Below are 26,058 nucleotides of genomic sequence, written 5' to 3' on the forward strand. Positions count from 1 at the left end.
TGCTCTTTAGGGTTTTAGTGGGGAAAAATTAAGATAAAGCGAAATAAAACAAATGAAAGCAATGAAGCAGCAGCTCGAAGCACTCCTTCATTGGTTCAAGATTCAAAGCAAAGCTTGGTTAATTATATGCAAGATACGAAACATTTGTGGTAAAACAAAGTTATTTATCAACTAATCGATGACTAAATTAGTTGACAACTATTTTAATAATCGATTTTAATCGATTAACGCGATTAGTTTAAGCTCTAATCGGAGACTCTACTAGTACAGTTTCCGACTGGAGATTCTACTAGTAGAATCTCTGATTCTACCTGATCGCAGACTCTACTTTGACATATACATGCTTGTTTCCAGAATAGAAGATTCCTGGTTCAAGGCAGCCCCTGCCCATTCTCCATGTACTGTGGAGTTGTGTTAGGAAGGGCATCCGCTGTAAAATGTGTGCCAAATCTATATGTAGATCCAGTTCTGCTGTCATCTCATACTGGATCAATGTTGCCACCTACTGTACATGGCTGACTCAACAGTGCTTCAGCTTGCATGCCCTGAAAACATGATTTTCAAACTATATATATATATATATATATATATATATATAAAATTCAGGAAGGATGGCATTACTGTGCACAAAGATAACCTAATATTTTCAGGTGCAGATTTACACTAATTTGCTTAGTTTTTCAGTTCATATGGGGCAACAAATTCTTTGACAGTTTGGTTTTCTTGCCATTTGCTCTTCTGGCTTACAAAATATGGATTGTTAAATTGGCTTTCACTTTTCATATATGATATATTCTCTCTTTTTAAAAGTTTTTTTTTGGGGGGGGCATTTGAAAGAATGCAATTATCAAAAGTTCTGTCCCTTGAAAGGACAGTTCAAATATGTAAAGATAAACATTTGTAGGGTGAACTGAGTTGAAAACCATGAGAAAAGATGCACAGACTGTTGTGCTGGCCACAGACGAGCACATTTTCAGCTTCTAGGGTTCAGACCAAATAACATTTGACACGGTCACTCACTGGTGCCATTTCTGTACTCAATCTTAGTAACCCAACAAGCGAGGCTGTTTAACAATCACACACATTCATTGGCAAAAAAAAAAAAAAAAACAGGTTAGTGTGTCGGTTTCCAGTGTGTTTAAATATGGCATTAGACTGGTATCAAAAACACTGAGAAAAAAACTTATAAAAAATAAGACATAACGGAAAAAACCTCAATATTTACAACTCTAGCTTTCAGTCAAAGCACCTCTTTTGATGAATCTTTCCTTCACTTTCAGCAGTCACAGTTCTGATTTATATATTTGTTACCAACAAGTTCTGGACTGTTGGATCCACTTGCATCACCAATGCAACTCTAAGTAAAACCTTGAGACACTAAGTGTCTGAAAAGAGCCGATAACCTTGTTGATGTGACCTCTGTTTAGTGACAGCTCACTGTTCCCTCTTATATCTGAGGATCTTACACCCTGATGTGCTAAATTGGGAAGACAAACTCAAGTCATGTAAATACTCTGTGTGTAGATTAGCATGAAGAGGTGTAATGACATCATAAATATGGACACAAGATCTGGTGAGCAAACATATTTGTGACTGTTGTTGAAGGCATGTCGTGCTGTGCAACGATTTACAAAAAAAAAAAAGGAACCAGGAATGTGCAGCAGTTTTGTGATGAAACTGCTAAAATCCCTGATCAGGCTGTTTTAAGATGATTTCATGATAACTGCACTTGATTCAATCTAAAAACAAAACAGGAGTTACCTCTTTCAGTGCCTCCCTCGAGTACCCAAGGAGGCGAACCAACCTAAGACATCTGTCACTTTACGTTATGGAAGCCACTGCAATCTTCATCTTTCCACGTAGTCTGCTTGATAATTCCAGGTTTCTGACTGAATAAATATTTTTGGAAATCTGATCTCAGGCTCAGGCAGTGACGAAAGCAGCCTCGTCCGAATCGGGATACTTGTTGTCGTCCCCGCCCACAGATGAGCGACTGCTGAGGTCGGCCACGCCTGACTCCCGGTCACTGCAGGTGGAGAGGTCGTCGGGGTCATGGCTCTTGAACGGGACAGGTGGTCCTAAAGGCAGGGTCAGAGCAGGGGCTTTCTGATTGGCTGGATCGGAGTAGAGTGAGAGATCACAGTCTTGTGCAGCGCTGGTGACTGGATTTGTGTAAGCAGTAGGTGGGTCCGGCCCACAGTATCTCTGCCCTATGTGGTTAGGTGTCTTCCTGGGAAGCTTGATCTTCTCCCACGTGATTGGCTGCCCCGTCAAGGCTGCTATCCTCTGTAGGGGAGACAAAAATAATTCATTAGCTCAAAGCTGTTTTCATTCAGAACTTCATTAAGAGCAGTTTGACCCTTTACCCTATGTGTTTATCATTTTAGGAGAGGTTGATGGTTCAACTACACCTGGACATTAGAGTCGTTGAGTATGGGATTACCTGACATTTACTATTTGTTGTGGAAAAACTACAGTAATTATACTTTAAACCTGACTTTGAATGTTCCAGCTTTTAATATGGCAATTCCCTCTCTCGAAAGAAAGAAGCAGGTTATTTTTCCTTAAAAATACAAAAGTGAATCCATACTGACATGTTCATTGCTAAGTCAGTTGACTTTTGAGTGATGGGCGCAGTTGAAGGCGGGGCTGTGATGCTGTTGTTAAAAAAAAGGGGGGGGGGGGGGTTGGCTGGCATAGTGTCTTTGTGTGTTGATGCCTTGTCTGGAGCCTGCATGGTGGTGGGTGGATCCTCCTGGCGGTACCTCCTGGTGATTGGTCAGCTCCTCCTCCAGCTGATGAGTCTCCTCCTTCACGGCAGACAGGAAGTCGGCAGGTGACTGACGAGGCGGTGTGGACTTCTCCACGTGGTTATAGAGACCTTTCCACATTCTGGTCAGAAAAAGTCAAAGGAACTATCACCATTATTATTATTAGTCCAGCCCCCAGAGGGGACCACCGAAATCACTGTGTGAGCATCTCCCACCCCACGAATACCTCAGGAAGACTTTGGCTGATTTAATTTATACCACACACACGAACTTGTAGTAGAAACATCTCAGCATGACAGAAGATTACATTTATTTACATGACATGTTAATTCAAAGCAACGTCCAAGTGAGGAATCACAATCATGCTATAGTTTCAAAGGTGGGATTCATGATAATAGACACTACCTTTACAATTTAAAAGAGGCTTCAGCATAATGATAAATACCATCTTTACATACACACGCAAATCACTGAAAATCTACGTTGCTACCAGAGAGTGAAATATGAGAAGGTAATCAAAGGTAGACAGAATGAGATGTTAGGAAAAGAGGTACTCTGGGAAGAGCTGGATTTTCACAAGCTTTTTTACAGCAGAGACCGACGCCCTCCTCTTGTAACATTTGGTAGCTCCTTGTACACTGGGAGACCACAAATGAGAATAATTTGGATTGCCTTGTGTGTACTGAGAATGCAGTGCCAGATGTTTCACCTTGGAGGAGTCAGTGGTCAACGGGTACCATAAGCCTACATTAACAGGAATGTGAAGGTTACTGGAGAGTTTAAAAATTACTTCTTCTTTTGCAGTAGGTTTGAAAGTAAGAGAGCTGGAAGAATTTCATGTGCTTATGAATCAGCAAACAGAACACCATCTGCTGATCTGTGTGGCATCATGATGATGTCACCAAATGACATCATGTGACATTAAAGGATCAAAAAAAAATTACAATTTTGATACAAAGTTAGCTAAAAATGTTATTATTTATTTAATGCTTCGTGACCTGATGGTATTATACACTCATTTCCATGTCTACCAGTTAGTTATTAGTGATAAAACTTGTACCTCCTTTTTTAAACTTTACTTATTGTTTGTAGTGACTAAAAGGCCTCATCTGTCTGATCATGACATATACGAGTGTGTTTAAAAAGGGGTACTTACTAACATACTAACTTCACTCACTTCTTTTGATTGTGATTTGTCATCATTCGAAATTTTTCCATCACTGTTGCGGCGTTTGCAACACATGCAGGAGATAACAAGAAGGTGAGATAATAAGTTCGCTATTATTATTTTTTTTAAATGTAGACTGACACCAATTGCAACTAGAACTAACTATTTTCATACATTAAACAGATTGTCGAAACAGCCGACTCATGATTTGTTGGGAAACAAACGATTTCAGTTTAACACTGATACTTACTGCAATAATTCAATGCATCAGAAAATGTCACATTTTACTCATGATTCCAACAAAGCAGAGTTCTGTGCTTATTAAACTATTCATATGTGAGGGAATTCAACTGAATTTGGTTAGGAATGTCACAGAGGGCAAATATGGTGCATAATTTATTTAAAAATGACATTATTCAGTCTCAACAACTGCAGCTACAAAGTGCAGCTCTTTGCTGCATCATACTGTACACCTCCCTGGTGCACATACACATTCTAACAAACTGCTTTTCCTGTTTATAAAATGGTTTTAATATTCTGCAGCTGGTTTTCAATGCATTTCTTGTGTAGTGACTTACTTGAAGCAGTAGGGGGTGGTATTGGGCCTCAGTACACCTTGGCTCTGGCTCAGGTCCGCTTTATACAGAGGGTTGGTGAACTCATCTCTGTCCTTCCACTGCTGAGGCCACACCGAGTGACTCCGCTCATGAAGCCTGAGTCACACACACACACACACACACACAGAGCAACAATGCTGTCAACTGCTTCATAGTCTCACACGAACATCTGGAGAGACAGAGTCTTGCTTTTAAAATATGTATTCTATATACTGGTAAAACACACTTGACGTATCTATTTTTGGATTATTTCTGCGAGGATCAGTGAGTGTCAGAGCCACAAACCAGGATGAGACAAGGAGCATCCATGAATACATCAGAAAGATGGCCTCCAGAGATCAGCTGCTATTATAACAATGCCTCAAACAGCTGAAGGCAGACTGTAATAAGGAGCAGGAAGAAGAGATATCATGGAAGACCAAGCCCCTCCATGGGAGGTACCGTCGACAGATAGAGGAAGTGGCTGACATCATGAAGACATACCAGTGGCTAGAAAAGGCTGGGCTAAAGGACAGCACAGAGGCTCTGATCATAGCAGCACAAGAACAACCCATAAGTACCAGATCCATAGAGGCAGGAGTCTACCAGAACTGACAGGACCCAAGTTGCAGGTTGTGCAAATGTGTCTCAGAGACAGTTCAGCATATAGTATCAGAATGCAAGAAGCAAGCTGGGACAGCGTACACTGAGACACAACTAAGTGTCGGAAATCAGGTACAGGAACATCTGTGCCACATACACATTAGAAGCCCCCAAGTTATGATGACAGGTGCCACCTAAGGTGGTTGAGAACAACAGAGCTAAGGTCCTGTGGGACATCAAATTCAAGACAGACAAGCAGCTGTTGGCCAACCAACCAGACATGTGGTTGACAAGCAAAATAAGACCGCAGTTGTGATTGATGTGGTAATCTCAGCTGACAGCAACATCAGAAAGAAGAAGCATGAGAAAATTGAGAAGTACCCAGGGCTGAAGGAGCAACTGAAGCAGCTGTGTAAGGTAAAGTCCAAAGTGGTCCCAATGGTAATAGGAGCACTAGGAGCTGTAACACCCAAATTGAAAGAGTGGCCCCAACAATTTCCAGGCACAACATCAGAGGTCTCTGTCTAGAAGAGTGCAGTCTGAGGAACAGCTAAGACACTACACCAAAGCCTCAAACTCACAGGTCTCTGGTAGAGGACCTGAGTTTGAGGAACACACACACCACCCTCCCTAGGGGGGTGAGGGGGAGATTTATATAAGCATTATACTGTAATTTCTTTTTATTCTTCACAGTAAAGCCTTTTAATTGGTTTCCAAAAGTAAAGCATGAGCATAAGTGTGGACAGTCAAAACAGTGCACAGGAGTCATTTGATACATCTGTGCAGATCATGAAGCACATGCACATGCCTCACCTCATATCTCTGCGTTCCTTTTGGCAGTTACCCAGGAAGGTCCCGTACTGGCACGAGTAGACGTGTGTGTGTATGCTGATGAGGAAGCGTTCGTTGAATTCAAAGGCACAAGGGAACTGTTCAGTCAGTTGCCAGACACACTCCAGGAACTGATCGATGACCGGAGACACCTCTTTGGGGTCACCGTCCAAGTGGGCGTACCTGTACGAGATTTAGTTATAAACAAACACAATGACAAACAAAAAAATATGATAAATGTTCAAAAATCAAGAATTCATTCCATAAATCTTATTTCCAACTATAGTAATTTCACTCAGTTTCAGTCCTGGTTAAATTTATTGGCACCCCTGATTTTTATCTCTTTCCAAAAAAACCCCAAAAAACAATCCAGAATATCATGTTAGTTTTGATGCAGATAAAGGTAACCTGACAGATTTTCATCCATCCATCCATCTATCCATCTATCTATCCATCCATCTATCTATCTTCATATTGTCAAATTTCTATTATTTAAGGGGATAAATGTGCAAATAAATACTCCCCCTCTAGCTGCCACCTTATCGTGGTGGGGGAGTTTGTGTACCTGGATGATCCTAGGAGCTATGTTGTCGGGGGCTTTGTGCTCCCTGTAGGTTCTCCCAAGGCAAATAGGTCCTAGGTGACGGGTCAGACTAAGGGCAGTTCAGAACCTCCATGACCAGTAAAAAAATCAAGGACCGAGACGTCGCCCAGTATGTCGGAGCTGGGGCCCCACCCTGGAGCCTGGCCTGGGGTTGGGGCTCGCACGCGAGCATCTGGTGGTTGGGCCTTAGCCCATGGGGCCCGGCCCGAAAGAGCGACGTGGGCCCGCCCTCCTGTGGGTTCACCACCTGCAGAGGGGGCCATGGGGGTCGGGTGCAGAGAGGATTGGGTGGCGGTCGAGGGCGGCTGGCGGCGGTTGAGGGCGGGTGGCCTGGCGGCCCGGTCCATGCTCACAGCCCCTGGCTGTTGGGACATGGAATGTCACCTCGCTAGGGGGGAAGGAGCATGAGCTTATGCGGGAGGTTGAGAGATACCGACTAGAGATAGTCGGGCTCACCTCCACGCACAGCTTGGGCTCTGGTACCCAACTCCTGGAGAGGGGCTGGACGCTTCATTTTTCTGGCATTGCCCACAGGGAGAGGCGGAGAGCTGGGGTCGCATTGCTTATTGCTCCGCAGCTCAGTTGCCATGTGTTGGAGTTCACTCCGGTGAACGAGAGGGTCGCGTCCCTACGCCTTCGGGTCGGGGACAGGTCTGTCACTGTTGTCTCGGCCTACAGGCCGAGCAGCAGTGCAGAGTACCCGACCTTCCTGGAGTCCCTGGGAGGGGTACTAGATAGCGCTTCGACTGGGGACTCCATTGTTCTCCTGGGGGATTTCAACGCCCACGTGGGTGGCAACAGTGAGACCTGGTGGGGGGTGATCGGGAAGCACGGCCTCCCCGATCTGAACCCGAGTGGTGTTCAGTTGTTGGACTTCTGTGCTAGTCACAGTTTGTCCATCACGAACACCATGTTCGAGCACAAGGGTGTCCATAAGTGCACGTGGCACCAGGACACCCTGCGCCGGAGGTCGATGATCGACTTTGTAGTCGTATCATCTGACCTTCAGCCACGTGTCTCGGACACTCGAGTGAAGAGAGGGGCAGAGCTGTCGACCAATCACCACCTGGTGGTGAGTTGGATCCGCTGGGAGGGGAGGAAGCCGGTCAGGCCCAAACGTATCGTGAGGGTCTGCTGGGAACGACTGGCGGAACCCTCTGTCAGAGAGGTCTTCAACTCCCACCTCCGGGAGAGCTTCTCCCAGATCCCAGGGGAGGTTGGAGACATGGAGTCCGAGTGGACCATGTTCTCCACCTCTATTGTCAATGCGGCCGCTCATAGCTGTGGTCACAAGGTCTCTGGTGCCTGTCGCGGCGGCAATCCCCGAACCCGGTGATGGACACCGGAAGTAAGGGATGCCGTCAAGCTGAAAAAAGAGTCCTACTTATCTTTGTTGGTAGGTGGGACCCCAGAGGCAGCTGACAGGTACCGGCAGGCCAAGCGTGCCGCAGCCCGTGCGGTCGCAGAGGCAAAAACTCGGGTCTGGGAGGAGTTCGGGGAGGCTATGGAGGAGAACTATTGGTCGGCCTTGAAGAGATTCTGGCAAACAGTCCGACGCCTCAGGAGGCGGAAGTAGTTCTCCACCAGCACTGTTTACGGTGTGGGTGGGGAGCTGTTGACCCTGACTGGGGATGTTGTCGGGCGGTGGAAGGAGTACTTCGAGGATCTCCTCAATCCCATCGTCACGTCTTCCGAAGAGGAAGCAGAGACTGGGGACTCAGAGGCGGACTCATCCATTACCCAGGCCGAAGTCACCGAGGTGGTTAGAAAGCTCCTCGATGGCAAGGCTCCTGGGGTGGATGAAATCCGTCCTGAGTACCTTAAGTCTCTGGATGTTGTGGGACTGTCTTGGCTGACACGCCTCTGCAGCATCGCGTGGCGATCGGGGACAGTGCCTCTGGATTGGCAGACTGGGGTGGTGGTCCCTCTGTTTAAGAAGGGGGACTGGAGGGTGTGTTCCAATAATAGGGGGATCACACTCCTCAGTCTCCCCGGTAAGGTCTATTCCAGAGTACTGGAGAGGAGAATTCGACCGATGGTCGAACCTCGGATTCAGGAGGAGCAGTGTGGTTTTCATCCTGGTCGCAGCACACTGGACCAGCTCTACACGCTCCATCAGGTGCTCCAGGGTTCATGGGAGTTCACCCAACCAGTCCACGTGTTTTGTGGATCTGGAGAAGGTGTTCGACCGTGTCCCTCTGGGCACCCTGTGGGGAGTGCTCCGGGAGTACAGGGTCCGGGGTCCTTTGCTAAGGGCTATCCGGTCCCTGTACGACCGCAGCAGGAGCTTGGTTCGCATTGCCGGCAGTAAGTCAAACCTGTTTCCAGTGCACGTTGGCCTCCGTCAGGGCTGCCCTTTGTCACCGGTTCTGTTCATTATTTTTATGTACAGAATTCTAGGCGCAGCCAGGGTGTAGAGGGGGTCTGGTTTGGGAACCACAGAATCTCGTCTCTGCTGTTTGCGGACGATGTGGTTCTGTTGGCTTTGTCAAATCAGGACCTTCAGCGTGCACTGGGGCGGTTTGCAGCCGAGTGTGAAGCGTCCGGGATGAAAATCAGCACCTCCAAATCCGAGGCCATGGTTCTCGACTGGAAAAAGGTGCTTTGCCCTCTTCAGGTCGGTGGAGTGTCCTTGCCTCAAGTGGAGGAGTTTAAGTATCTCGGGGTCTTGTTCACGAGTGAGGGACGGATGGAGCGTGAGATCGATAGACGGATCGGTGCAGCATCTGCAGTGATACGGTCGTTGTATCAGACCATCGTGGTGAAGAGAGAGCTGAGTAGGGGGGCAAAGCTCTCGATTTACCGATCGAGCTACGTTCCGATCCTCACCTATGGTCATGAGATTTGGCTCATGACCGAAAGAACAAGATCGCGAGTACAAGCGGCCGAGATGAGTTTCCTCCGCAGGGTGGCTGGGCACTAGGGTGAGGAGCTCTGTCACTTGGGAGGAGCTCGGAGTCGAGCCACTGCTCCTCCACGTCGAAAGGAGTCAGTTGAGGTGGCTCGGGCATCTTTTCCGGATGACCCCTGGACGCCTCGCTGGAGAGGTGTTCCGGGCACGTCCCATTGGGAGGAGGCCCCGGGGAAGACCCAGGACACGCTGGAGGGACTACATCTCTCGGCTGGCTTGGGAAAGCCTTGGGGTTCCCCCGGAGTAGCTGGGGGAGGTGTGTGTGGATGTGGAGGTCTGGGCGGCTTTGCTTGAGCTGCTGCCCCCGCGACCCGACTCCGGATAAAGCGGAAGAAAATGGATGGATGGATGGATAAATGTGTAAATAATGGACACGGTTAGTTGCACTGAATGTACTCAGAAAGCCGCATCATTTGCTCTGCAAAGTGTCATCAGCCTTCATCAAATGATTATTTATTGAGTGTTTTGAGAAGAATCAGCACTAGCTTCCTTTTCAGGTTATTTCCTTTCTTCCAAGGTAAATGCAGGGACGTTGCTTCTCAAACACACCTTCCATTAAAACACTTTTGGTGTTACTGACCTGTGGGAGAACTTGTGTCCAAACGAAACCCAGTCCCTCTCTATCAATACCTAGAAGACACAAAGAATTGGATCAGAACTGATGAGTGACCTGTCACTACTTAGAACTGGAAAAAAAATCACTTGTTAGAACTCATGTGATACCATGAGGCCTTTGATGGTTCTGTAATATGGGTCAAGCAGGATACTTGCTACAGAGCAAGCCTGGGCCGTCCTGTCCCAACCATCCGAACAGTGAACCAACACGCTGACGCCTTCATCAGCCATTGCCTGGACAGGCAGACAGAAAAATTTAAATCTCGTTTGTAGTGACAAATAGGTTTTTTGATCTCCTGGATTATATCCATAATGTGCCACACAAGAGAAACACGTCATAATTGTGTGATTGTGTACATGTTCCTGAAGGTGTGCACACCCTGGCTATGAAGACTCCAGCATCCAGAACAGCTTTAATGTGTTTCAGCCACCCAGAGTTCTCCAGACCCCACAGGAAGTCTGTCATGGATGGAGCTCGCATCTCACCCACTGCACAGGAAAGAGAGGATTAACTCAGATGTGTGTGTGTTTGCTCAGAGCGGCTGTGTGTGAAAGCTGGAATATTTCTGCATCTCACTCTTTAGAACACATGGTCTTACTGTCTATGATCTTCTGTTGGCTGCTCCTCATGACATGAATGTTTTCGATTCCGATGAAGTGCAGCTTAATGTTGGTGTAGTGATCTTCATTCTCATAGCCTTTACCCGCAGCTCGATTTGCCATGGCGTTCAACTGCAACATGCACGGCAAACACAGATGATCAAAACTTCAGATTATTCACTGAGCGCCTCTGAGCATTACTGAGGACTCGATCCAGAGGCATAAAAAGTAGATTGAAGAGAAAAACTCTGCATATTAACAGATTTTTTCCTCATGATTTAGAAAGCAATGCATATGATTCATTTATTTGTGATATACAAGATGGATTTCCATTCCATTAAGTGGATGCCGCACTGATGGTCTCGGAAATTACAAGCTGTTTGCATTACTCCTTTACCTTAACAAAGATGTATTTTAAGTAAACTGAAAACAAAAAGTTAAAATAAAAGTGCACAACCCACCTTATTCACTTACATTCCTCTTTTCCAAAAAAAAAAAAAAAAAAAAAAAAAAAAAAAAAAAAGAGAGAGAAACCAGTTACTGTGAGTGTGTCATTTGTTACCTTGGGTCTGGTGTCCACTACGTAAATGTAGTCGCTCCCAGGGTTGGACTTCATCACAGCCTGAAGCATCATCTCATCTTCCGGACAGCGTCCACTAAAGCCGGATAGCGGTTGACTACATCGGCATAGCGCCGCCTGTATGCCGACGTCGCACCACCATCATGCACAAGACAAAAAGTAATACTTTTAATTTTATTATACAAAAATTTGGCAAGACAAGCAAACTAAAAAGATACTGCAGTGAATTAATGGCTTATTATACAAAACACCAATATGATTTGAATATTGTTTGATATACTGTTTTTATAGTCAGGAGCCACTTAACTGAGTTACTAATTACATCTTATTTTTGAATAAAATGCTGAAACTGATAAAAGTGTTTAGAAGATTATTTAGTGAGTGGTGACTCACTTAAAATCCTGTTGGGATACTTTTACGTATAGGGGAAGTGCTGAAATTAAAACAGGGAGGAATTAATTTCAGGGGAAAGCTGACTTAAGAGCGTTATCTGATTTATGTTAGCAGAGAAGGTCACTGAGTGTTAAGACTCTGGAGGTAATGATGACTACATGTATCCTCATATTTCTTCCTCTGTGTTTGTCTGTCACACTGACCAGAGTGTCCTGGTGGAAGTAAGACAAGGCAGGAAATCGCCCTCGACTCCTGAACCTTGAGCTGCCCACAATGGTGGCAGGCGTGGCCGACTTCGGAACATACAGCTCTGATGGGTACGTGTCGCACACCTGGTGGAGGACATAAACATTTAAACCAGTAACACACTCCCAGATGCATTTCACATGGAACATTATGAATCAATGTTCAAAAGGGCAATAAAAATTCATGATAGGAAATCCAGACAATATCATCGTCTTATTCTTTCTAAGTATGATTTTTTAAATTTTGACAATCTAATAATACATGCAAATATCTGTCTACTCTTTAAAATCATCTACGATATGACTGCTCCTCCCCTAAGAAGGTTTGTCACATTGTGCTCAGAAAGAACAACTCGAGCTACAAGGGCGACCTCTAGAGGAGAGTGCAGCATTGCTAAATGTAGGACCTCTTTTGCCAAATCTGCCTTTTCTGTTGTTGCCTCTAGTCAGTGGAATATCTTACCAAACGACATAATGAAATGTACAACTTTTCCAATGTTTGCACAGCTGACAAAGAAATGGCTTTTATCAAAGCAAGTTTGTACCCACCACTGATGAATGCATGTGTATGAGAGCGTGTGCACGTGAGAGCACAGAGTGCAGGCGTCTGAAAAATATGATTTGTACAACCCCTGGCAAGAATTATGGAATCACCGGCCTCGGAGGATGTTCATTCAGTTGTTTAATTTTGTAGAAAAAAAGCAGATCACAGACATGACACAAAACTAAAGTCATTTCAAATGGCAACTTTCTGGCTTTAAGAAACACTATAAGAAATCAAGAAAAAAAGATTGTGGCAGTCAGTAATGGTTACTTTTTTAGACCAAGCAGAGGAAAAAAATATGGAATCACTCAATTCTGAGGAAGAAATTATGGAATCACCCTGTAAATTTTCATCCCCAAAACTAACACCTGCATCATATCAGATCTGCTCGTTAGTCTGCATCTAAAAAGGAGTGAACACACCTTGGAGAGCTGTTGCACCAAGTGGACTGACATGAATCATGGCTCCAACACGAGAGATGTCAATTGAAACAAAGGAGAGGATTATCAAACTCTTAAAAGAGAGTAAATCATCATGCAATGTTGCAAAAGATGTTGGTTGTTCACAGTCAGCTGTGTCTAAACTCTGGACCAAATACAAACAACATGGGAAGGTTGTTAAAGGCAAACATACTGGTAGACCAAGGAAGACATCAAAGCGTCAAGACAGAAAACTTAAAGAAATATGTCTCAAAAATCGAAAAATGTACAACAAAACAAATGAGGAACGAATGGGAGGAAACTGGAGTCAACGTTTGTGACCGAACTGTAAGAAACCGCCTAAAGGAAATGGGATTTACATACAGAAAAGCTAAACGAAAGGCATCATTAACACCTAAACAGAAAAAAACAAGGTTACAATGGGCCAAGGAAAAGCAATTGTGGACTGTGGATGACTGGATGAAAGTCATATTCAGTGATGAATCTCGAATCTGCATTGGGCAAGGTGATGATGCTGGAACTTTTGTTTGGTGCCGTTCCAATGAGATTTATAAAGATGACTGCCTGAAGAGAACATGTAAATTTCCACAGTCATTGATGATATGGGGCTGCATGTCAGGTAAAGGCACTGGGGAGATGGCTGTCATTACATCATCAATAAATGCACAAGTTTATGTTGATATTTTGGACAATTGAAAGGATGTTTGGGGATGATGAAATCATTTTTCAAGATGATAATGCATCTTGCCATAGAGCAAAAACTGCAAAAACATTCCTTGCAAAAAGACACATAGGGTCAATGTCATGGCATAGGGTCAATGTCAATGATCAGACCTGATTTGATGCAGGTGTTAATTTGGGGGATGAAAATTTACAGGGTGATTCCATAATTTTTTCCTCAGAATTGAGTGATTCCATATTTCTTTCCTCTGCTTGGTCTAAAAAAGTAACCGTTACTGACTGCCACAATCTTTTTTTCTTGATTTCTTATAGTGTTTCTTAAAGCCAGAAAGTTGCCATTTGAAATGACTTTAGTTTTGTGTCATGTCTGTGATCTGCTTTTTTTCTACAAAATTAAACAACTGAATGAACATCCTCTGAGGCCGGTGATTCCATAATTTTTGCCAGGGGTTGTATATATGATGTAAGCGTGAGAATATAGTGTGAAGATGTTTGAAAAGTGTGACTATGTGTATGTGTGTACGTATGTATGTGTGTATATATATATATATATATATATATATATATATATATATATATATATATATATATACGTATATATATATACACACACACACACATATATGTGTGTGTGTATATATATGTGTGTATATATATGTATATATGATGAGTGTGAGTGTGAACAAAGTGGTATCTTTTGTATATGTCTTTGAATTGATAAAATGTTTAAAGTTTTTATGAATGGTATACTTGAGGGGTGAGGTATTATATGTTTACAGTATCAATAGCCTTTGTGCTAAATGGATTTTCTTTTCATTTACAAATGCTGTTATTTATAGTTAGACATTAACCTGTCCAGGGACTACAGGTGGAAATTAGTATTTTTTGCTATAACCTGGCACAATGCATCTTTCCTGTTTTTTAGGTCAATGAATTATTGTGCACTGTCCCTGAGAAATAAAATCATACCATACCATACCATTACTCAAACAAAAAAAACAAAGTCCTTCCAAAAATTACAAATCTCATCACTTTTCCGTGCTTTCTTTTCTTTTTTATTACTGAATGGAAGAAGGAAAAAAAATTGTAGAGGTAAACTGGAAGAAGTTAATTTAACTGGAATTACTGGACTGATTTACTGGTAGATGTCATCAGTGAAAACCATTATGTGAATATATTGGATCTAAGAATATCTCTCTGTTCATATCATTTCAAATGTTCTCACACAGCACAAAAGGCAAAGAAAGGTTCCTATTTCCTGATTCGGTTCCATGCTGTGCAAACAAGCAGACAGACAGAGACAAATGCAACTACAATGTCATAATGACGCATCATAATGTGTAAATTGTGGAGAATAAAAATACAGATCTTGTGGTGCTTTAGCTTAGTTTTTATGCTATTTCTGTAGCGCTTTTCCATCTGATGCAGATGCTAAAAGCATGTTGCAAAATGCCTCACGTTCCCTCAGTCTCACACACACACACACACATACACACACACACTCTCACAGATCAATGTCAGTGTGCTGCCATGCAAAGTGCTGCTTGCTGAAGGCACCTTATTGATTGTCCGGTCTGACAACAAATCATTGATCTATGGACTTGTGCTGAGCGACACATATTTCAGGTGGAAAACAAAGAAGCTCCAAAGCACAGAAAAATGCAACACGGAAAACAAAGACACAGATGATGTTGAATCAGTGACTTTCTTCTTGCTTGGCCGGTACATTACCAGCGCAGTACTGTGCTGTTACGATGCATCTGGTGACTTACATACAGTACTGTTTAGATTAAAGCATAGTTATACCTAAACCTGCCTCTGTTATTAGTAACAGCACAGAGGTGCACTCGTAATGCACCTGCTTAGCACCAAGAATGTCTGCGGTTCAAAACCTGGGTGTTCAGAGTTAGCGCTACGCATTAGAATTTAAAATAAAAATGTGAGAGAGACGCAAAATAACACAGGTTCTGTGTGTGTGCACTGTGCAGCACTTTCTTTGTGCTGGAGAACAAATTTTTCTGAAATTTGTCACTCAGGACAAATCAACCGATGTCTGTCTCAATGAATGATTTGTGGTTATGACATGAAAGCATGAGATAGTGGGTGGACTGAATGAAGTTTACTGGATTATTAGATGGTGTCCAAAGTGTACACAGACATTCTGCACACCAGCTTCTTGCACCTGGGATTCTTCTTGTGACATTTTACACTTCTGGCTAGTCTCATAAGCATGTGTTGTATCTCTGAGTCTGTATTTTTAAGTTCGCCAAGGACGTACTAAAATCAATTGCATTTATTTATTTGTCTAACTGTTAGCAGGATTACGTCAAAACTACTGCACAGATTTTGATGAAATTTTTACCACAGATAGATATTAAGCCATGGAAGAACCGATTAAATTTTGGAGGTGATCTGGATCAGGGTTCTGGATCAAGATTTAACTTTATATACGCTTTAAAGGATTATGTCAAAACTATTTTACGGATTCTCATCAAATTTGTACCGCAGAAACATATTAGGATAAGGAAGACTCCACTGAATTTTGGAGGTGATCCAGATTCTGGATCAAGATTTCCCTTTATATAGGCTTTGAAGGATTACTTCAAAAGTACTGGGCCCTTAAGTTGAAAGCGCACGTGTGTGAACACACGCGTGCACACAGTCAGCCTTATATGGGTGATTCTTTAACTACGGGCACTATTGGCCTTGTAAATGTAATTTCCACCACACCATTGCCTTACAATATAAAGCGCCTTGGGGCAACTGTTTGTTGTGATTTGGCGCTATATACATGTGTTCTGATGTCACTGTTTATCTCCATAGAAACTACCCAAACAATCTTTCATACAAACTGTTTAAAGGGACATTACAGTGTTGTGGTGGAAATTACGGCAATAGTGTGGGACAACTACATTTTGTTTAAAAAAATCACAACAGTTGTATGACATTGAATACCCCAATTATGTTTTGATTATTTTACTGATATTTTATTCAGAGATATTTTAAAACATTAGAAAAAACTTTTTTTTACCATTCATTTTTATCATTGAAGATCAAAAGTCTGGGTGTGGAACAAGCACAAAACGGCAATATTTGCATATAATGATGCTGAAAAAAGGTGAGAAAATCGTCATAGACTACTAGAACAAATTTCTTAAAACACTTTCATTGTAAAGATAACTATAAAAGTGTGAAATTTCCCCTTTTTTCTGTTTTTCATACAATATGATCAAAGGACGTAATAAGTGCCCGTAGTCTAAGAATCACCCATATAGGCTTTGAAGGATTACATCTAAACTACTTCATGGATTCTCACCAAATTTTCACCACGAATACATATTAGGTCATGGAAGACTCCAATAAATTTTGAAGGTGATCCAGATCCAAATCCGGATTCTGGATCAAGATTCACTTTATATAGGCTTTGAAGTATTACATCCAAACGACACAGATTCTCAACAAATTTTCAACACAGATACATATTACACCAGGGAAGACTCCAATAAATTTTGGAAGTGATCCGGATCTGGATCCTATTTCAGATTCTGGATCAAGATTTCACTTTACATAGGCTTTGAAGGATTACGTCAAAACTACTTAATGGATTGTAGAGAAGCTTGAATCTTTGACTGGACTGGGTTGCTTGACGCGAGGACGTTTTGCTTCAAATCGCAGAAGCTTCCTCAGCTAAAATTCTTGCTCTGGTAGTCTGAAATTTTAGCTGAGGAAGCTTCTGCAATTTGAAGCAAAACGTCCTCACGTCAAGCAACCCAGTCCAGTCGAAGATTCAAGGTTCTCCACTATGGAAACCACCTGGACAACTGAGAGCCTTCACAGAAATACTTCATGGATTCTCACCAAATTTGCACAACAGATAGATGTTAGGACACGGAAGACTCCCAGATGTTAAGACATGGAAGAGTCCCCTGAATTTTGGAGGTGAGGTTCACTTATTATGTCCTTTGATCATATTGTATGAAAAACAGAAAAAAGGGGAAATTTCACACTTTTATAGTTATCTTTACAATGAAAGTGTTGTGTGGGCTGCCCGAAGAGGAGGTACTGCTCGCCAACACCAGAGGGCGCTCTGCCTGTAGACGGGCTTCAGGCACCAGAGGGCGCAGTTCGCCGCCAGGAGCTACAGGGACCCTGACAGCTGTCACTCATCATCTCATCTAGCCATCCATAAAAACCTGGAGAAGACGCCATACCCCTGCCGAGAAATCAGCTGAGGTACTCAGGTAAAACTCTCAGCCGTCTTTGTGTCTTGTTCAGCTAAGCTTATTGTCGCAACGTACTTTGCTGCTAAGCTCGAAAAGCTGTAATCTATATTCTGAGTTTGCAGACGTATCTCAGTACATTTGCAGCTGGTCAGGAGGAGTTGGCGTTCCCGCTCCTCAGCTGTTAAGTGTGATTTGGGATCTGCACGACTGTGGATATTGTGAGAGTGGGAGGTGGTGTTTTTCTCCCTTTATCATCAGAACTCTGCTGACTGTTTGCTGGGTGTGTGCACACACCCACCCTTGACTGTTTCTGCTTCCTGCCAGCAGTACCCGATCTGACAGCTGGAGATGGTGGCCACCTGGTGACTCGGGACTTGGCGGCTCTGGTGTGTTCCAGATCCGTTGGCGGTGGAAATCGTGTGGGTCCCGACTCCTATCTGGACAGGCATCTCCTATCCTCGAGCCTGCCCACACGACACCAACTGTACAAACTGACTGTAGTATTGAATTGTATCTGTATCCGTTGTGCACATTTCACAACATTAAAAGTGTTACTCTTTATTTCCATTGACCGTTCATTTACGCCCCCTGTTGTGGGTCCGTGTCATTATACTTTCACACAACAGAAAGTGTTTTAAGAAATTTGTTCTAGTAGTCTATGATGACTTTTTCACCTTTTCTCAGCATCATTATATGCAAATATTACCGTTTTGTGCTTGTCCCACACCCAGACTTTTGATCTTCAATGATAAAAATGAATGGTAAAAAAACATTTTTTCTAATGTTTTAAAATATCTCTGAATAAAATATCAGTAAAATAATCAAAACATAATTGAGGTATTCAATGTCATACAACTGTTGTGATTTTTTTAAACAAAATGTAGTTGTCTCACACTATTGCCGTAATTTCCACCACAACACTGTAATGTCCCTTTAAACAGTTTGTATGAAAGATTGTTTGGGTAGTTTCTATGGAGATAAACAGTGACATCAGAACGCATGTATATAGCGCCAAATCACAACAAACAGTTGCCCCAAGGCGCTTTATATTGTAAGGCAATGGTGTGGTGGAAATTACATTTACAAGGCCAATAGTGCCCGTAGTTAAAGAATCACCCTTATATAGGCTTTGAAGGATTACATCAACATGACTTCAGGGATTCTCACCAAATTTTCACCACAGATAGATATTAAGTCATGGAAGACTCCAATAAATTTTTGGAGGTGATCCGAATCCAGATTCTGGATCAAGATTTCACTTTGTATAGGCTTTGAATGATTACTTCAAAACTACTTCATGGAATCTCACCAAATTTGCACCACAGATAGATATTAGGGCATGGCAGACTCCACTGAATTTTGGAGGTGATCCGGATCCAGATTGGTGGACGTCAGAAGTCTCTGATTGCTCTTGTTTTAATGTTATGAAGAAGGACTTGAACATTTTAATGCAATATCAAGTGTTAGAATGAGGCCGACCCTGTACTCGCTGTTGGCCGCTGTAGTGACCCACAGATTATTTGGAACTCCCATCCTCCTGTAGTCACCCATGAGGTCGATGAATTTCCACGATTCCTCTCGCTCCTCTTTGTTCACATTGGGATTGAAGGACAGACAGTAGAGCTCACTGTACTTCTCTGAGAAGAGAGGAGGCGATGAGAAAAGAGGAGAAAAGGGCAAGAGATTACAAGAAGGGAACCGAAAAGGATAAGACGAGATAGAGAAGAAACAGACAGTATGAGGAAGAGAGAAAAAGAGTAAAAGATGAGAGAAGTAGATAAAGAAAGATAAAAAGATAGTATGAGGAGAAGAGAGCAACACCTGGTAAAATTGGAAAGAGAGGAGAGAGGGACAAGAGATAGGAGAGGAAGAAAAGGGAAAATAAGAAAAGAAGCCAGAGAAATGAGACGAAAGAGAATGAGGAAAGATAGGAGATAAAATGAAGTGAGAAAACAAGAAGACGGACAAAGAAAATAAAATAAGAGGAGACGTCAAGGGAAAGAGAAGGCAGGAGTAATTATTGAGAGAAAGGGGTAGAGGAGGAGGACAGAAGTTACAAGAAGATGAAATAAGGAGAAGAGGAGGAGGACAGGAGGAGAAAATGTGTGAAGAAGAGAAGGTAAGTAGAGAAGAGGAAATCATATTAAAAGAGACAAGAAGAGGAATTCTGACAAGAAGTTATGGGGAGGATACGATGAGGAAATAAGGTGGCAGGAGAAAAGGAGGAGAAAAGGGAGGGAGGAGAGGAAAAAGAAAAGACAGAACTGAATTGATGATAAATGTGTAAACAACATACAAACGAACAAATAAATGCACACCTGGTCGTGACAGTCTGACCAATGAGGTGTGGAAGTCCATGCAGTCTCGTTCCTGTGGCAAGAGGAGCTGGAAAATACGGAAGTCCTTACACCGCAAGATCAGCTGACTGCCAGCGGGGGTGGGTGGTGGCCTCTCCACACTGCTCACCATGCTGTGTAACACCTGACACACATACACACACACACACACACACACACACACACAGACACACACGGTTTAAACTATACATATGGAAGTCAGCCATGCCGGTCAGCACGCAATCATCTGCTTGCCGTTGTGTAATCCATCAGGCAGATTCAGGCAGGAATGCTAACGTCACGTCAGTTTGTTTTTTTTTTGGGGGGGGGGGGGGGGCATTTCTCCCAGGAAGTCAAACGCTGTGCAAAAGAAGAAGTGGACTTTGCCTTTTTACAGCAGCTGATTAGAATCTGTCCACTTTGTTCCTACTAATCTAGTAGACACCGTCTATGTCTGTGCGAAATGTGATACTGCCGAATATCTTCATTACCTAGTCAGGTCCAGAGGGACGGGTCAGCCTCCATTACCTTCTGCAGAATGAAAGGGGGAAGGGTGGCACCTTTGTAGCCTGTCTCTAGAAACTCTCCCACAATGCTAACAGAGGTTAAGCACAATGTAGACATTTATATTGCAACACAAAGGCATCACCATTAAACTGAAGCACTTTAGCTGTCCAACCAATGAACCATTCTCATGCCAAAGATACTTCATGCCTATGTTTAAACATAGATATTTATACAAAAAGAACATGCAGAAGAGCTTCCATCTGCTAGATTATAAATAAGTAAATCCTATATAGGCAGTGGGGCCTATTGGCACCGGTGCTTAGCTCCGAGTTCTGTAGTTTCAAGCAGATGAGAGCCTATGACTTCCCCTGGATGGGACCCCAGTCCAACGCAAGTTACTTCCCCAGCCAAGGCCGTTACCCATTTACTGAGACAATGTGGAGTATGTGTCTTGTCCAAGGACACAGACAGGTAGTCTGAGTAGGATTTGAACCCAGGTCTTCATATTGGCAGGCCAGCTCCTTATCCACTCAGCTACCTGCTCTACTTTAGAGAACAAGCAATAATATTTTTGTCAAAAGGTTGCAATTTTTATAATAATACAACCATCCATTTCACTACTTATCCAGGGCCAGATCTCAGTAGCAACACCTTCCGTAAGGTAATCAAGATATCTTTCTGTCCACACTGTAAAAAGGGACTGCTGTCTCAACGAGAAAAACTGATGGTACAATTTGCATAGATTTGTTTTTAACTTATTTCAACTCAGTTATTTCAACTTTCAATAAAGATAATGCCACAAGACCTTTCTAGTTAAGTTGAAATAACTTTAGTTAACTGTGTTTATCATACCCAGGTCTCCTTGCACGTCTCAGGGTTATTCTCTACAAAGATGGTATGGGTAGCAGAAAGATAGAGAGTGCCAATACTGGGCTTTCGTTGTCCTGATGAGCGATCCAAGAGACGCACATTTTCCACCTAACAAAGACACATGAAAATATGTATATGAAAGACCAGCAATATACAGTATGTGCATATATACTGACCTAAGTATCAATTGATTATACATGACATTCAGTCAACCCAAATTCAAATTAATGTCATTCTGAGTTTTTGCATGTTCCTTTTGCTTGTATCACACCAATTTATGTGTGCATGTGAGAACAGGTGATGGTGAACACGATTTTAGTTTTTCAGAGCTGGCTCACTGATTGAAAGAGCCGCTGATTTGGAGCTTTTTTTTCACATTTCCAGGTTTTGATAATCTTGTCAGTTGCCAAAGTCATAGTTTGATTCTGTGCTACTTCCTGAGGGAAAGAGAAGCAGTTCTGATAAAGTGGCATTTGATCAGCTTCCCTTAAGTCTTCCAGGTCAATCCTTAAGAGATCAAAAATTTGTATGTTTACTTTACTTATGTTTTTAGCCGGCATGCTAAATGAAACAAACCATTCAACACTAATCATCTTATCTCATCTCTTATCATGTAATGCCATACTGAGCCATGGGTACATCAAGGGTATTTTCATATTGGGTACTACTGCATTCCCTGCCTCTTGTGGCCAGCTTTCACATTATAATGTTGTTCTGTACCTGTGTACATATCATACGTCCAGTGGTGTCAAAAGTACACACATTTGTTACTTAAGTAGAAGTATAGATACTGCAGTTTAAAAACACTCTGGTAAAAGTTGAAGTATCAATTTGACCTCTTTACTCAAGTAAAAGTGAAAAAGTATGTGCTCCAAAACCTATTTAAAGTATAAAAGTATAAAGTAACCTTTAAAAAAAGGTAGATGCCACTATATGAATTGAAAGCTTAATTTAAAAACTGATTCGTTCTACATGTGGCCCAAGACCCAAAACCCCAAATTACCCCCCAACACCACCTGCACGAAAATGTTTCAATTCTAGAAGCTCTGAAATGCAATCTGGGACTATTCCAGACAATAAACTGCAGTGAGTGCAGCATCCATTTAGTGAAGGAAAAAAAAAAACAACAACACAACTTTCCTTATTCAAATTCATTCCAGTAGTATTCTGCTCTTACAAGGATGCAGCAGTTTTCTAGTTTGGGAGATAGTTCTGGAGAAAATCACTGAAGAAATTAACAAATTGAAAATATGGTTTGACCGAAACAAACTGTCATTAAATAAGACAGGGATGAAGTGGAGGTGTAATAGTCACTAGGTGTTCACAGGAAACATTTATTTATGTATGTATGTATTTATTTATGTATGTTCATTGTTAGTTGCTTTTATATTTTCTGTTGTGTTTCTATTCAGGTTCTTTTTGCCTCTTTCTCTAAAATTGTATATAATAATCATTAGATTATTAATATATAAACAAAAATAAATTTAAGAAATATTACAATTTGAAAACAAATGCACCTGAACGTGATGAGAGCTGCAATTGCTTAATGCTAACTTTTAACATTGAAAATGCCATAGACATGCTAACGCGTTAGCGTCGCTCCCGTTTTTAAGTTATAAAATACATCTATCAACTGTTTCAGAAGACCATAACAGGTCGGTTTAACATAGAAAAGGTAAATAATACTCACAGAAGTATGCTCTTTAGGGTTTTAGCGGGGGAAAATTAAGCGAAAGAAAGAATAAACGAAGCAATAGGTCGAAGCATTGCTTCAATCTGCGAACCACTGCTTCGATTGGTTCACGGTTCAAAGCAAAGCCGTGCTGCAGAAAAGTTGATTACAGGCGCACATGACGTGAACTATATAGATATATATAAACATTAAACTGAAGCCAAGAGTAACGAGGCTGTTTGTTTTAAAAATGTAAGGAATAGAAAGTACAGATACTTGTGTGAAAATGTAATGAGTAGAAGTCAGAAGTAGGCAGAAAAATAAGTAATGGAGTAAAGTATAGATACCTAAAAAGTGTACTTAAGTACAGTAACGAAGTATTTGTACTTCGTTACTTGACACCTCTGCATACGTCTTAATTACACGTGTTTATGTAAATACTCGTGAAATCTTGAATTTTTGTGTCAAACACCCAGTTGTGCTCAGTTAATCCACCCAAATTCAAATGTCTTCAGTGGCTGCCATGTCTGAACGAGACTGTCACATTGTAATTACACCACATTCGAAACAGCAGTCTACTTACGTGTTTTGGTACATTTGTTTTCACATCAGGTGCACATTATACTCAAATACACACAAAGTGTACTCAAGGTTACCTTTTCAAGTGGATCCAGGTGGGGTTTGTCGACCTGTGGTCGAGTATAGTACACACTCATTGTTCACACACTACTGGACTTTGGGATCAAGTGTATTTGGATCCAGACCTGGGTTCAGAGTCTGAAAGCCCCCTAAATAAAATAAGCTGTTTGACAGCCCCTTCATTCCTTCCCTCAATAAGCAAACTCTTGAAGGAAGTCATCAAAAAACAGGAAGTGAAGTGATAACAGTGAATGGCGATGAACACAATGAACAAAAAACAAGCCAAATGGCATGTCACACAGGGTCGCGTTCCTTCAAGAGGTAGCAGTGAAAAAACAGATTTGCAGGTTTCAAATGGAGATCAAATACCCAGTTCCTAAATACATGATTTTTTACCTTGATGCCACTGTGACTATCAAATCGTGTCAGATCCTCATAGTACAAGAAGTTTAAAACTGTTGTGATCTCCAATGAACTTTAACAAATTCTCTTGCTGTATTCCTGCAATCCTACTATCATCTTGAAGGCAATCCTGTGCATTCTTGGATATTCATGTGAAATTGGGGTACCGGATCAGTTCTCATGCTTTTATTCCAAATCTTGTGGCATCAAGGACATTCTTGTTTCCTCTTAGCTGCATCTTATGCAATTTTGCCTGTCTTGATAGTTCAAAGGATTCAAGGATTCAAAAGAAGTTTATTGTCATATGGACATAGGAACATGTTCCCTGCACAATGAAATGTGTTTACTGCATTTTACCCATCCTAATTGCCAGTTAGGAGCAGAGGTCGCCTTTTTGGCGCCCGGGGACCAGCTCCAGATGTATATCCCTGCCTTAGTGTCATGCTAAATCACGTTAGTTCCAGGTTCAGTCATGATGAATTATATTCTGCACTGTTATAAGGTCATGGTGTTGTTGTAGTCTTGTGAGTTGTTTTTGTATATAGGAAGTGATCAAGATTCACCATAACAGCTTTGAATTGGTGAATTTTGTGGTCAAAGTCCTGTATGTAGGAAGGAGACCTATAACCTGGACACAAACAAAGCCCAATGAATTAATCTTGTCAGTAAATGGATCTTGAAGAGCTGGCTTCAGGAAGACTTTAATCATTGCTAACCAAGGCTCAGTTAAAAGTTTAATTTATAGAGATGTGGTCTGTTGAAAAGGGAACATTATATCACCTCTGCAGAAGTGATAATACAGTACTATACTGTGTACAGTACATCTGGAGTGAAAAGGAAAATGGTGGTTACCTGCAAAATGCAACGTCATGGATTGGCAAAAGGCAAAGGCAGAAACATCTGAGAACCTGAAGCTATTATATATATATATATATATATATATATATATATATATATATATATATATATATATATATATATATATATATATATATATATATTTTTTTTTTTTTTTTTTTTTTTTTTTTTAAGTGCCAGCTAGTGATCACAATGCAAAGTGCCTGCACCCATTATCGGACATAATAGTGTTTGGAAACTAAAATGAGTAGTTATTTGACTGCTAGGTGATGAGTGACACGGACACAAACCATTTAGTGTTAATTTAACAGGACGTTAAACTTGAGGTATTATTGACCTAATTAATACGTTAAAATGACCCACAAAATACGTCAATATCGGGACGCTTCCTCGTGGACTGGTGGATGTGAAATAAAAGGCAAAAACGAACCAAATAAATAATGTGAATTTCCACGCAGTTTAGAGACAAAGAGGCCAAAAAGAACGTGTGGCCGGCTTGAAATGACATGAAAAACGTTACCTTGGGCGTCCGGATGTGCTCCATCACTGACGACCAAAATGGAGGAGATGGAGAAAGAATAACCCGACGTATTTATTTTATTTATTTATCTATCCGCTGGTGTTTATATTCCCTCTTTCGCCTGCACGTCTGCTAAATATCTGTATTCTCCGTGGCTCTTCCAACTTGGTGCTGGAACGTATTCCATTATTTGAGTCCCATAAAGTGAACAGCACTGGTACTCTCTCTCTCTCTCTCTCTCTCTCTCTCTCTCTCTCTCTCTCTCTCTCTCTCTCGCATTTGCGTGTGACAGACAGTAGCGCCAAAGCGTCAAACGCACCAGAATAAAACACAGCAACCGGTTTTACCCTTCAAAATAAAATTCCAAGTTTACGGAGCTCTTCACATCCGGTTATTTAAATGGATGGTGTAGAAATTAATTGGGGGGGGGGGGATTTAACTCCATCGCT

At 42.0% G+C, this 26,058-nt stretch overlaps 1 protein-coding gene across 2 annotated transcripts; it reads right to left on the reverse strand.

Annotated features, from left to right (window-relative positions):
• Positions 1 to 1,771: 1,771 nt before the first annotated feature.
• Positions 1,772 to 25,877, reverse strand: LOC117525683 (myotubularin-related protein 7-like). Of its 2 annotated transcripts, none has more exons than XM_034187608.1 (14): positions 25,610 to 25,877; positions 21,501 to 21,626; positions 20,124 to 20,286; positions 19,285 to 19,442; positions 11,876 to 12,004; positions 11,262 to 11,396; positions 10,699 to 10,831; positions 10,479 to 10,588; positions 10,208 to 10,333; positions 10,065 to 10,114; positions 5,952 to 6,152; positions 4,518 to 4,652; positions 2,766 to 2,892; positions 1,772 to 2,286 (listed from the first exon to the last, which is right to left on the reverse strand). In XM_034187608.1, the coding sequence occupies exons 1-14, from the start codon at positions 25,631 to 25,633 to the stop codon at positions 1,924 to 1,926; spliced, it is 1,980 nt and encodes a 659-aa protein (XP_034043499.1). In that variant the 5' UTR covers positions 25,634 to 25,877; the 3' UTR covers positions 1,772 to 1,923. The 2 variants fall into 2 exon arrangements, with proteins under 2 accessions (XP_034043499.1, XP_034043500.1); XM_034187609.1 differs by having other exon boundaries at positions 2,076 to 2,286; positions 2,720 to 2,892.
• Between the last annotated feature and the right edge of the window lie 181 nt (positions 25,878 to 26,058).

The sequence above is a fragment of the Thalassophryne amazonica genome, chromosome 15 (genome assembly GCF_902500255.1).
Source record: "Thalassophryne amazonica chromosome 15, fThaAma1.1, whole genome shotgun sequence".
NCBI lineage: Eukaryota > Metazoa > Chordata > Actinopteri > Batrachoidiformes > Batrachoididae > Thalassophryne > Thalassophryne amazonica.